This window comes from Monodon monoceros, unplaced genomic scaffold, assembly GCF_005190385.1.
Source record: "Monodon monoceros isolate NGI ecotype Baffin Bay Population unplaced genomic scaffold, NGI_Narwhal_1 Super_Scaffold_19, whole genome shotgun sequence".
Classification (NCBI taxonomy): Eukaryota; Metazoa; Chordata; class Mammalia; order Artiodactyla; family Monodontidae; genus Monodon; species Monodon monoceros.
In genome coordinates, this window is record NW_021703775.1 from 42,483,692 (window position 1) to 42,497,784 (window position 14,093).

A 14,093-nucleotide genomic window follows, 5' to 3' on the forward strand; every position below is an offset into this window, starting at 1 on the left:
TTGGATTTTCAAGTAGTCTACTATTTGGCATCTAGTTAGCCACGTGATTCCAGCTAGAATAGAAGTGCGTATTGTTAAGAATATTGTTTTTTGTACACTAGATTTTAATTCATTGGAATTTTTGTAACTATATAATTTGTATTTTTGCTGTCTACCCATTATTACTGTTCTAGTAAGTATATTTTATATTAAATGTATATAGGAAAAAATAATGCTGATTATATGGGATTTATTTATGTAATTTTGAGAATATTCAAAGTTAATAGAATAGATTGATACTTTTAAAAGTTAGTTCTATAATAACAAATAGAGGTAATTTGAGGCATTTATTCTAGCAATCAATTCAAGCAATCTTAATTGAATTAATTACTATATAGATATTTCATGAGAAAATATTTTTTGAGTTAAACACATTGTTAATGGACAATTTAGTTGACTATCTTTTAATATAGGTACTGAATATGCATCTCTGCTTTATTCAGACAGATTTTCTACCTGTCATGTGTAAGACATTTTAAATGTAGAGCAAAAAGTACAGTAAACCATGCAGCTGCCTTAACTGACCCTGTTTTAAATTTACAAACCCAGCTTTTGAGGGGCCCTTCACACTGTGGTATCTCTTCCCAAACCTTACTTCATACAATTAATCAATGTTAATTAAGCTTTTATTACCTGCTCATTATCAGGCATCAAATAAATAATAATGTTTCAGCTGGATCTTGAAGAATGACAGAAATTTGCAAGGTGGAAATGGGGAAGGGCATTCCATGCAAATAAAGCACAAAGGTGTTTTGAGCAATCCTAAGTGACATTATAGATGGATTAGAAAAGGGACAAATTTGAAGGTACAGAGACCATTTAGGAAGCTATTGTAATAGTCTAGGCAAGATGTAAGTGTATTCATTAATCCACACATTTTCATTTATAATAAAAGCATTAGATATGGAGATAAGGGTATGTATATTGAAATAAAACTTTTAGGAAAGGGAATTGAGAATAGTTAATAACTATGATCGAATCGGGGGGATCAGGAAACGAAGTGTCTTAAGCCACTAAACCTGCTTCTTTCTCAGCAAGTAAGTTAACCTTAACATCACAAAGAAAATTAGAGTTCACAGACATAAATTCCCCTAACATTCCATCCCCTCCATCTTGGAATTATGTGTATCTGCATCTGTCTTTACCTCTAATCTCAGATGGTATCCCTAATTCTTTTGTTAGTCTAACCTTTTCATCTTTCAACTGATGTTGTTCCCTCTGACCCCCCTTTATTATTAAGATATTTATTCTTGCCATCAGGGAATATACAGTCTAATTGTGGAATTGAATGTATAAATAGATAGAGTGCAACAAAGTAAATTTAGTGGTGGAATTGCAAACAGAGTGCAATGTGATCACTCTTGTCTTTCTCTTTTAACAGCTCTTTTTCCTGTGCCTTCTCTTTAAATATGGTTTCCTAGGGTTATGTTGTTAAGCCTCTTATCCATTCCATGAGGATTCCTGTCCATCATCTCAGCTAATACCCATATTATTCTCTGCTTACTGGACATCTCTATCTGGACAGTCCAGAACTCAGGCATCACAAATTTAATATATCCAAAGTCACACTCATTACATGCTTTAAAATTGTTTGTTGACTCAAGCCAATACCAAAATGTGAGATTTGTTCTCTTTTCTCAATGAACTTAAAATCTGGCTGAGCAGAAAATATATACACACAAATTAATTACAGTAAGAGGCAGAGTATGATAAAAGTTTCTCATATTTGTACTTTAGGTTTTTATTTGGTTTAGTCATTGAGGTTCTCAGGTGTAGAAATAGATTAATCCGTAATTCCTAGTCTGTGGTTCACTCTCAAAGTGTGTTCATGAACTGTCCTTATTTGTAGAAAAAATAAAAATCTTATGAATAATATAAATATTTATGAACCCACCATTCAAAAAGGTAACTAAAATTTTGACACTCAGATCTATCTTCCTCTTCCCTTTCTGTCACCAGTATCTTGTGTCTTAACATATCATTCCTTTTTTTTTTAATATTCTGCAAGTACTCTATGCCCTGAATGTAAAGTCTTCAGTGAGCTTTAAGTCAACTATTCATATGTACTTGTATAAATACATTACATATTAATATCATAGATGAATGCTTAATAATGTGATAAATCCATCCACTTACTCTTTGTATAGATTCTATTCTTATAAAACTGAAAGGAATATTTTGAGATTCATATCTTCCAGATGCCTTTTTTGAGTACTAATTTTTGCTTTTGACAGCCTAAAATGTAATTTGGAGCTGTGATTTACTGATTGACTCAGTGATTTTTTGTTTTTTCATTACCAGGAATAGTTTAAAAGGGGGAGTGGGCAGTAAGAGCAGGATAATTTAATTTGCTTCTTTTTTAAAAAGACTATTTTATAAAGTCTATTTATAATATCAGTATCTGTGGTCATAAATTATCTTTAAAAATAATTTTCTGACCTCCAATAATGAACTATATTATTTTTATACTTGGATTATAGATACAAACTTTTGGAATCAAAATTAGAATCTACTCTAAAGAAGTCCCTTGAAATAAAAGAAGAAAAAATCGCTGCATTAGAAGCTCGATTAGAAGAGTCCACAAATTATAACCAGCAGTTGCGCCAAGAACTTAAAACAGTAAGTGTGACTTCCTTGGAAAGAATTTTAATTGTCTTTTTTTATTCTTTCTTTTTTGGCCCCACTGCACGGCTTGCAGGATCTTAGTTCTCTGACCAGGGATTGATCCTGGATTGAACCTAGGCCCTGGCAGTGAAAGCACCGAGTCGTAACCACTGGACCACCAGGGAACTCCCAAATTGTCAAATATTTGGACAGAAAAGTGTAAAGTAGAAAATAAAAATGAAACAATTTTATTAACATTTTGTCTATTCTTCCTTTTTCTTAAATTTTAGAATATTCTTAAACAGATCTTTGTCATGTAGTTTGTAACAAACTATTTTGTCTATACACTATAATTTATTCAATCCTATTTCATCTATGAATGTCCCTCATGCAGTAAGGGACATATCAGAATTGTGAGAGTGGGATGGGGAAGAGGCAGGCTTATTTCATTGGGAAGAACTCTCAGTGTGATTCTGACACTTCACAGGCACTCTTTTCCTATTGAGAATCCAGGTAAAAGTTTGGTAGACAAAGATATGGGTGTGAGGATAGCAAGTAGAGGGAAATAGTATGTGTGGTATAAGAAAGCACTTGATCCAAAAATTTGAGGTCTTTTCTAAATTTGTTTTCTTGTGATATTTGGAATTATTCAGTGAAGTATGTGAGGCAGGGGCTACTATTTTCCCCACCTGAATAAACTGAAATTGAAGGGGCTTGCCCTTTCCATAGGGTTAGTGTATGGTAGATTGGTAGAATCGTGTTGTGCCTTATTCTCCCTTTTATCAGCTCTGTAGTCATACCCAGAATGGTTTTACAGTCAACCAAACATTCAGACCAGCAAGTTTACTATAGGCCACATTTAGAGCCATATGATTCAGAACACTATAGGAAATATAAGCTGATGGTAGGGCACTATCAGGTGTCCATCTTCATATAATTGTCTGCGAGTCATCTTCTCACCAGATGACTGTTGGTTGTGTGTGGGAGCTGCCCTGGCTTTGAGACTTCATGCTTCATAGCAGTCATCGTCTCTTGCAACAACTCCAAGGCATGGATTTAAGACCTTCACAGGCTTAAGATTTAAGAGTTGCTGCACTCAGAGAAGTTCAAAGGTGTAGCTTCCTATTAGGTATTTATAGTTCTCTTAATTACAAATATAATTTAGCAATCAGAGATCATTTTTCCCCTAAGCAGTCTTGCCTGGTAACATAGAACATTCCAATTTTATCAGGTTTCCAGAGAAACAGTTACCCAAAGATGAATTTCTCATGCAGGAAGGGGAAAAGGATTTGTTCCTCATTTGCCAATACCATCATTGCTGGTGTTGGTCTCAGACATTAACATGAAACATATTTTGTTGCAGAAGAAATTCTGGAACTTTGTTTAGTTAACATAAAGAGTTGTCCAAAAATATAAAATAAAACTTGGTGCCAGATGCCATTAATCTGCTTTATTTTCCGAATTTTTTGCCCTCTTAAGCAATGTGACTACATTGCAAATAAAGTCAATTTCAAGAAGCTACTACGCCAGAAAATAAATGGGTTTGAGGATGGGTTAGTATAAGATGTATTTCAAGTCTAAAAGATAGAGATTTAAAATTCCATCATTATCTTCCAGTTCCAGCCATTTTGGCATAATTGGACTATTATTGGACTAGCTTCCTGCCATAAACATGTATTCAACTGGAATTATACTGTTCTAATTTTTAATATTATACGTGAAGAGGTGTATCACTTGAACATAGACTGTGAAAGCTAAATATGCATAAAATAACTGCTAAAATAGCATGACAAAGCGGTATTACTAAAATGCCAGCAAAGGAGATAAAATTAGAATCAAAAAATACAATTGAAGGCAGAAAAAGAAAAAAGGGAGAACAAGGTACAGGTTGGACAAATGGAAAACAAGTAACAAGATAGCAGTTTTAAACCAAACTATGTCAGTAATCACATTAAATATAGTCTAAACATCCCCAATTAAAAGGCGGAGAGTAATAAATTAGATAAAAAGGCACCTATATGCTGCCTCTTGAGAAACCTTGATGGAAAATATGTCATTTTCTATATGAACATAAGTTAGAGATTCTGATTAATGATACATAAGGTAAAGGAACCACTTTTGAAACTTAGCTGTAAGAACAATGGGCTAAAAATGAGAAGTTTTGAGTTTTATTCTCAGGTCCCCTTCTTAATAATGACATATATCTTTAACTCTTATAAGCCTAGAAAAAAGATCCTGTGGGAAATTAATGTAAAATAGGAGACTGGAAATGATGTCATCCATCCATGTTATTAGGGTGTTGAAAGTATTTAAAAAAAAAAAAAAAGTGGAAAATCAGGATCCCAGAACACCTGTTAGGTCACTTGCCAAGATTTAAATTACATTCTGTCTTGACATCCTTTTTTCTTTAGTCTCACATCATTATTTTCTAACTCAGTAGTAGTAGCAAAGTTTGAGCCATAAGCTTTCTTAAGGTTGCATCAGACATTGAATTATTTTAAACATTTATATCCTTGTCTCAATAGAAAGTTTGGGGTTAATTTAGAAATTTATGATAATCATTTCCTAGGATAAACTAGTAATTCAGGATAAGTATAATAATCATCAATTTAAATTGAAGAGAGCAATTAAGTTAATAAGTTAATAGTTAATTTTGGCTGATTACCAAGTTGTTAGTTTTTTTGTTTTTTTTGGCTGCATTGGGTCTTCGTTGCTGCGCGTAGGCTTTCTCTAGTTGTGGCGAGAAGGGGCTAGTCTTCGTTGCGGTGCATGGGCTTCTCATTGTGGTGGTTTCTGGTTGCGGAGCATGGGCTTGAGGCACGCGGGCTTCAGTAGTTGCAGCACGTGGGCTCAGTAGTTGTGGCATGCGGCCCCTAGAGCCTGCAGGCTTCAGTAGTTGTGGCACACAGGTTTAGTTGCTCCGCGGCTTGTGGGATCTTCCTGGATCAGGGCTCAAACCCGTATCCCCTGCATTGGCAGGTGGATTCTTAACCACTGCAGCACCAGGGAAGTCCCCAAGTTTTTAGTTTTGATTTTGCTCTCTTAAAGTAGGATTTGGTTATACCAGAAAACCAGAAAACCCTAGACAAGATATATCCTTGGATTGCTCACTCTTCATAAAAATGAATTACAGAAATTTTATGTGGGTCAGTATCTGAATAAAGAAGTCATTTATTTATTAACAGGTCATTCTGAGCAACAAAATCCTTCTTAAAAGGTCAGACATATATAGATACTTCTTCAACTTTAGGTATCTTTTTACGGGGAATTAATATATGTGTCAAGTCTTTATTTGTTCCTGATATGGGAATCTCTGAAATCTCTAAATCAGCTATAAATAGCTTTAAAAACAATTGTTAGTATCTAGCAACATGTCTATATCCAGTTAATCTATCCTTCAGTGATATTTTCGTCATAAACAGTAGGATCTGAAATTACAAAGTATATTGTAGGAACATGGCATATAAGCAGAGGATATTTAATATTTCTACAGGAAAGGAGTTGAATTCTGCAAAGCATAAATTGTGATCATAATAATGATAGTCATATATATTACTTATCATATTTTTAAATGAACTGTCTCTCACATTCACGAGACCATTGTGGAGTCAAACTATGATAAATATTATAACCTTGGTGGTATGTTTTTTCCCCATTAAAATATTTTAAATAAACTAAAACAATATTATAAATCAACTATACTTCAATTTTTAAAAATATTTTAAATAAAATTGTAGGTGAAAAAGAATTATGAAGCTCTCAAGCAGAGACAAGATGAGGAAAAGATGGTACAGAGCTCTCCTCCAGTTTCTGGTGAAGATAACAAATGGGAGCGAGAAAGTCAAGAAACAACCAGAGAGCTTCTGAAAGTTAAAGACAGATTAATTGAAGTTGAAAGAAATGTAAGTAGTTTAGTATGAATAAGGTTTTTTAGAAGTAAAGGATCATTGAATATATAACTCAGAAAATTTATCTAATTTGTAGCTTTGTTCATTTTATACTTTCTTGACTGGTTTATTTTTTAATATTAAAAAAACACAGAAAAACTAATAATTTAATATTCTTTTCTTCGTCACCCTCATGTAAGTGTATCAGGAAGCTTTGTCAACTCTGTCTTGTAAATATAACCCAAACTCATCTACTTCTCTTCATCTCTGCTGCTACCACTCTAGTCTAAGGTACCATTATCTCTCATCTGGACTATTAGAGTATCCTCCTAACTGGCTTGCCCCTTTCACTCCCAAACTAACCCATTCTTTTTTGTGTTTTTTTTTTTTGCGGTACGCGGGCCTCTCACTGTTGTGGCCTCTCCCTTTGCGGAGCACAGGCTCCGGACGTGCAGGCTCAGCGGCCATGGCTCACGGGCCCAGCCGCTCCGCAGCATGTGGGATCTTCCCAGACCGCGGCACAAACCCGTGTCCCCTGCATCGGCAGGCAGACTCTCAACCACTGCGCCACTAGGGAAGCCCTAACCCATTCTTAATGTAGTAACCTAGAGTTATTTTTAAAACATAATCCAGGTCATGTCATTTTCCTACATAAAATCTTCAGTGGCTTCCCATTTCATTTATAATAAAATCCATATTCTTTACTGCATCTGTAAGATCCTTTTTGATATTGCCCTGCCTGTATCTTGGACCTTATACCATATTATTCTTCCACCAACCATTCTTATTAATCAGAGGATAATATTATTATTATCTGTTAATATGTGGAAAACATGGAACAGTGACTGGCACATAATAAGTAAATTAATTGTAGTCATATTGGCCTTTTCTATTTGTTCCTATCTCAGGGCTTTTCTGTTTGCTTCTGTTTTCTGTGTGTATGTTACCATAATTTAAATAAATCCCACATCAGTGGACATTTATTTTCAGATTTTGCTGCAATGAAAATCCATATATAACATGTTCATAGGGTAATAAATTCCTTTCAGTAGAATTGATAGGACAAAGAGCATATATATATATATATATATATATATATATATACACACATATTTCGGTGTGTATGTGTGTGTATTTAATTTTTTTTTAACATCTTTATTGGAGTATAATTGCTTTACAATGCTGTGTTAGTTTCTGCTTTTTAATTTTAATTGATATAATCATATGAGCTTTTCAGAAATATCAATTTTCAATCCCACTAACAGAATACCTATTTTTTCAGATTAACATTGGATATTACCAGCCTTTTAATTTTTATTGAAGCGATAGGAAATATTTTGTGTGTTTTATATTATTAGCGAGCTATTTTATGTCTTTTTTATGTATATATCAGCCATATATGAATACCTGTGTTTCATTATTCAGTGATATATATGTATAGATCAATCACTTGGATTAATAATTACATTTCAGAAAATTTGGTGTGTAATGTATAAGATAAATCTCTTTTTTCATTGACTTCTTCTATAAATTTCCATTGGGGGAAAAATTTACCTGGTTGTCTTAGTTTAGCCATTTTAGATGATGGGTTTATAAAGATGTCTACCCTATATTAGACTGGTAATTTTTGTGCCTTTGCTAGTACATATATTGTTAACTTTGTACTTTTCCATTGTAAACTTTTTCCTGTTCTGAGATATCTTATCTACTCTCAGTTATCTCTTCTCTTCATTATAGACTGTAGGAATTTTTCTTATTCTTAGGGAATACCCAGACTTATCATTAGAGTTTGTACATTTTGGTTTCTAAAGAGCTGACCTATAATAGTAGTTAACATGTGTAGGTGAAAAATGGTTCACCTCTTTGGTGTATCAAAATGGTATACAAGTACATCATTATTCCATATTATTTTCCAGTGTAAATTTTTTTTCATCCTTTTTATGTGATCAAATGAACAAAACACAAGTACAATATCAACACCCATTTTTAAAGCATTTTTCTTCCTCAGCTTTGATTTTATGGTATAATTTATGGGTCAAATCATGACTTGCCTTTTATGCAGTGATATGTAGTATATATAACTTGAAGGCCTATAAAGTGAATGTTGTCTTTGTCCCATAAGGTAGATATGATAAATGTGATCTGTTGTGATTCAGTTGTAACTTTTTTTGCATGTTGCAATTATACAGATTCTGGCCTTGTACATTAAAGTTTTGTTTTGGTTTTCTAAAGGATTCTTTGTTTATACTTTCTGATGCTAATTTTTATTTAGAAATGATCTTGAAAACGTAGTATCCATAACAAACATTTTATTATCTATCACATTAAATATAATGATTTACATAGTAATTCAGCTGTTTAACTATAAAATTGAAATATGGCCATATGTATTGGAAAAATTGAAAATAGTATGTTTTGTTTGGATTTGCTCCAGAAGTCCTATAGATGAAATAGAGTTTTAGTGAGTGTTTTATGCCATGAAAAAAACACTAAAGAAAATACGTAACATCTGTTAAGTCTATTACGGACTAAATTTTTTAAACAGATGGCTTAGATTGTTCCTGCTTCTCTTCCAAATATTTGTGTTTATAAAATACTTAGTTTTGCTGCTACCCCTGGGACCACCACGTGTGTGTGTGTGTGTGTGTGTGTGCACGCGCGCATGTGCATGCACATGCGCACATCTCTGTGTGTGTGTGTGTATATATATTTTTATATATATATATATTTGCCTTTGGGCAATTTGAAAAGGTACACTCCATTGGCTAGACATAGCCCCATGCACTCTGGGCACTTTTGAACAGCATAAAAACCATTGAACTGACGATCCCATTCTAGTTTTTTGTGTTAATAAATATATGTATAATGGAATATGTTATTTGTTGGACATTATAAAGCAGGCAGAGCACAGACACAATAGTATATTAAGGTTTTAGTATTGCTTTCTTTTCCTTAGATTAAATATCTTTTTACAGTTTGGGATAGAGGGGAAGTGTTTTGTCTTTTTCTCTTTTAAGATTGTTGAGTTTTTTTGGATTATAATGGTAATAAACACTTGTATAACATTCTAGTATTTGTTAAACAGAAATATGTTTGATGCTGCTTTTTTTTTAATATGTGTTTTCTTTATTCAGAATGCTACACTACAAGCAGAGAAGCAAGCATTGAAAACTCAACTGAAGCAACTTGAGACACAGAACAATAATTTGCAGGCTCAGATTCTTGCACTTCAGAGGCAGACAGTATCATTACAGGAGCAGAATACCACTCTTCAAACACAGAATGCCAAGCTTCAGGTTGTAATGTAAAATTATCGGGATATGCAACAAAACTCTTGAATTATGGTATTAAAATAAGGATGACTAGACATGGTAACATTGTTTCCTAGAGAGAGAATTTAACAATTAGTTGAAGATAAAGTATTTCTATATGTGCTTTGCCAAATTTTCGGATATCAGCATTTTTTAAATGTCAGAGCCTCTAAATTAAGTAATAAATTTACTCATCAAATAAAGATAATTTTATTTTTATTGACTTTATGGCCTTTTACCCGTTTCATCAAGCTGCTAATAATTAATCAGGTAGAAACCCTTGTTTTAGAGTATGATTGCAGCATATCTATTAGTTAAGTTACTGGAAAACAACACAGCATGAGAATTTTGTCTTTGGACTTATCCTTAATTCAGATGATCCATCTTGCACTTAACACTACCAGTGTCTTTTCAAATAGAACAGTCAAGTGGGGGAAAGTGCAACCACTCTGAAACCTCTTAAAAAGAAGTGAAGAAGTTCCCCCTCTGAATCTAAACATTCTTCTTTCTCTAACTCTTTTCCAAATGATACAGCAAATACTAATTTAATTTAGACTTGAGAAAATTACCAATTGAATATTCATAAGTAATTCTTTACTTCTATCAACTCTCAACTTCTAGAAAATGATAAACTAGCATTTCAAATTTTGTTCTTTTTCATGGAATTGTTGCTAATCACCTTCATTCAAGATAATTTAACCCTGGGAATTCCCTGGCAGTCCAGTGGTTAGGACTCCACGCTTCCACTGCAGGGGGCCCAGGTTCAATCCCTGATTGGGGAACTAAGATTCTGTAAGCCGTGCGGCTCTGCCAAAAATAAATTAATTAATTAAATTAAATAATTCAACCCCAAACATATATATGATATGTATCTCATAATATATATCGTAACACCTAACAAAAATCAAAATTAAATGATAACCTTATTCTTTAGGGTGCTAAAATCCAAATTTTCTCAGTATAATATGAATATATCCGCAGTGATTTATTTAGTGCTTCCTAAAGTTAACATTGTCTTTTACTATAAAAAAAAGAACATTATAAGCTATTTTTCTTGTGTCTAATACAGTATGCATTCTTGTAGGTTGAAAATTCCACTCTTAATTCCCAAAGTACCTCACTTATGAACCAGAATGCACAACTCCTAATCCAGCAGTCTTCCTTAGAAAATGAAAATGAATCAGTAATCAAAGAGCGAGAAGACCTGAAATCTCTCTATGATTCTCTGATCAAAGATCATGAAAAGCTGGAACTTCTGCATGAACGACAGGCTTCAGAGTATGAGTCTCTCATTGCTAAACATGGAACTCTAAAGTCTGCCCACAAAAATCTTGAGGTGGAACATAAAGACCTTGAAGACCGGTAATTTATTATCTTTTCTTGTGCTGTTAACTTAAAACCAATTTTCACTGGGTAATATAATAAATTGTATATGTTAAACAGGTCTGAGATAATTTATGTAGGACATATATATAAATTTACATGTTTTATGTGATACATATTAATAAATTACTATTGTTTCCTTTATTTCTAAAATGTTTTCTTTTTTTCTAAGGAAATATTATAAACCAAATACATAACTTTTTTTTCCAGTTACAATCAGTTACTAAAACAGAAAGGACACTTGGAAGATTTGGAAAAAACACTGAAGGTAGAACAGGAAAAAATGCTGCTTAAAAACAAAAACCATGAAACTGTAGCTGCAGAATACAAGAAACTTTGTGGTGAAAATGATAGGTAATAAATATTTATATATTTTAGTTTTGTATTATTCATTATATCCAACGTGTATGTTGCCCCTTTGTAGTACCATCCATAACTTAGAATTTTTTAAAAAGACCCCAGAGCAATAAGTAAATTACCCACCGAAATCATGTAGCTAGTTATAGAATGACAGACGAAAACCTGGATCTTCTGCTTTCTCTTGTTTCTCTCTTGATTTATTCAACTAATTAAGTTTTTAAGCCACATTATATAACAAAATTTCCATGTATGTCGATAGAATTCACATACTTTATTGAGACAGAATGTAATGAAACCTGACTCTTTATGTCTTTCTCTTTCTGCTAGTCTGGTATCCTGATTCTTGTCTTTGAAGGTGCTAAAAGTGAGCAGCTTTATCATTTTCTAGCTCATTGTTTGTACTTTTAGTTTTAACTGTCTTAGGTTTTAATGGTCTCATATTGCCATGGGGCAATTATTTTTTAATTTGAAGCCTTGGGAAAATCAAAACTTGTCAACTGGTGATCACCCTACTTCATAAGAGTACATTTTCAAAAAATTTTTGGAAGCCTTTGAAAAATTTAGACAGCCTAAACATTTGTACTGCTTTTACATTGCCGTAGCAGAAGTGCTGAAAGACAGCACACAAAATTCAATGGGGATCATTCATTGAGTATTTGTCCTATTACGGATTTAATGCAATCTATTTTTAGAATTAAACATCTATTTCTTTTCCTTTATTAAAAAAAATCCCTAGGCTTCTAGAGCCATTTTCACTTTCATACTTAGTAGTTTTTAATTTAGGAATTTTTACAACTAGAAATTCTGTACTGATGGATTTGAACTTTAACAAGCTCAACACCAAGCTAGAATCAAGGAACATATATTTGTACAGTATAAACAACAGAAGACCAAATTATGACAAGTTATAGGATACAAGAACATATTACATACATAACATTGGGGAATGCGTTTAGTCTGGAAGTCCCATCTTCAACCTAACCTTTTTTCCTTGTTGGGATTCACACCAAACTGGGACAGTTTGTGAACTTGAGTAGACCTTCCAGAAATCTGTTTTGCATACATTAATGAAGAGTCTCCAGAAGGAACTCAGCCTAAATGATAAGAAGAAATTGAGCATGACAAACCAGAAGATTATGCAGGCTTGGAAGGGAAGAGTGGTCCTGAGTAGAGTATTTTCTGTCTCTCAATGCTGTTCTTGCCCAGCTTTTATGCACTCATGCCTGTGTTCTAAGGGAAGAAAAGGTTTTAAGTAAAACCTGAAAGAGCTCTTTTACAAATAAAAGATATTTGTGAAGACTTAATCTAAAGAACAGTAGTTTATCCATTTCTCTAAATAGCGTAAATTTTAATCTTAGATAATGCCAAACCAAGAAAGTTGGTGGACTAGGTTGTCTTGGTCTCTTTAGAATTATGTTCACTGAATTGCATTTTGGTGTTAACGTTCTCAGCTTTGAGGGACAATGTAAAAAAGCTCTCTTAAAGAGGTTATTTTAGTGTTTGCCAGTGAGATGATATTGAGGACATTGTTTATTCTACCTCTTTATATCCCCTCCTGCCATGAAGCATTATGTAGCTGTCTATATGCCTCAGTGAGGTTTGCCCAGCTGTTACACACATGGCATGCATTCATACATGGATTCAACCTATTAATGGAGTGTTTATTGTATGTTTCTGGTCTTGCCATTTTACTTTTTTACCAAGTCATGATTTTTTTAAATGTATTATTTTATTATTTATAATTCTTATAAGCGTACTCAAATTGTTTGGAAAATGAGTTGAATTAAATTATTAGATGTTCAGAGCAAGTATCATCCTGAGCAAAAGTTTATTTTGTTTGGCTCCCTCCGCCTTTTGTGGGTTCCTGATCTTAATTCCTTCCATAAGATGAAGGTTAGTAAACTACAGCTAGCTTAGCAGGCCACATCCAGCCTGCAGCCTGTTTTGGTACAACCCCAAACAAAGAACCGTTTTTACATCTTAAAACGTTGTGGTGGGGGACAAAAAAGAAGAGCATGCTGTAGATTGCATGTGACCCACAAAGCCTAAGGTATTTATTACTCTCTGGTCCTTTATAGAAAGAATTTGCTGATCTCCCTCCTAGAGGTCAGTGGACCTTGTTCTAAAGGTATAATAGTGGAAAGGAACAGAAAAGGCTATACTGTGATTTTTACAAAAAAATCCAAAATTTATCATGAATAATTGAGGACTGCATAAATATGAACAATTTGCCACAACTGCAGAAATCTCAATAACTAAATTTTTTTTTTTTTTTTGCGGTACGCGGGTCTCTCACTGTTTTGGCCTCTCCCGTTGCGGAGCACAGGCTCCGGACGCGCAGGCTCAGCGGCCATGGCTCACGGGCCCAGCCGCTCCACGGCATGTGGGATCTTCCCGGACCGGGGCACAAACCTGTGTCCCCTGCATCAGCCGGCAGACTCTCAACCACTGCGCCACCAGGGAAGCCCTCAATAACTAAAATTTTGATTGAAATTTGTATATCTCAGTT

The 14,093-nt window shown here is 33.7% G+C and overlaps 1 protein-coding gene across 8 annotated transcripts in view; it reads left to right on the plus strand.

Moving 5' to 3' along the window:
- Window positions 1-14,093, plus strand: part of CCDC88A (coiled-coil domain containing 88A) — a 126,260-nt gene that overhangs the window by 86,504 nt on the left and 25,663 nt on the right. For all 8 annotated transcript variants that reach the window (XM_029231992.1, XM_029231991.1, XM_029231993.1 and 5 more), the window contains exons 17-21: window positions 2,520-2,658; window positions 6,381-6,545; window positions 9,665-9,826; window positions 10,926-11,203; window positions 11,435-11,578. In XM_029231992.1, the coding sequence (XP_029087825.1) occupies window positions 2,520-2,658; window positions 6,381-6,545; window positions 9,665-9,826; window positions 10,926-11,203; window positions 11,435-11,578 (888 nt within the window). The remainder of the gene's footprint in view (window positions 1-2,519; window positions 2,659-6,380; window positions 6,546-9,664; window positions 9,827-10,925; window positions 11,204-11,434; window positions 11,579-14,093) is intronic.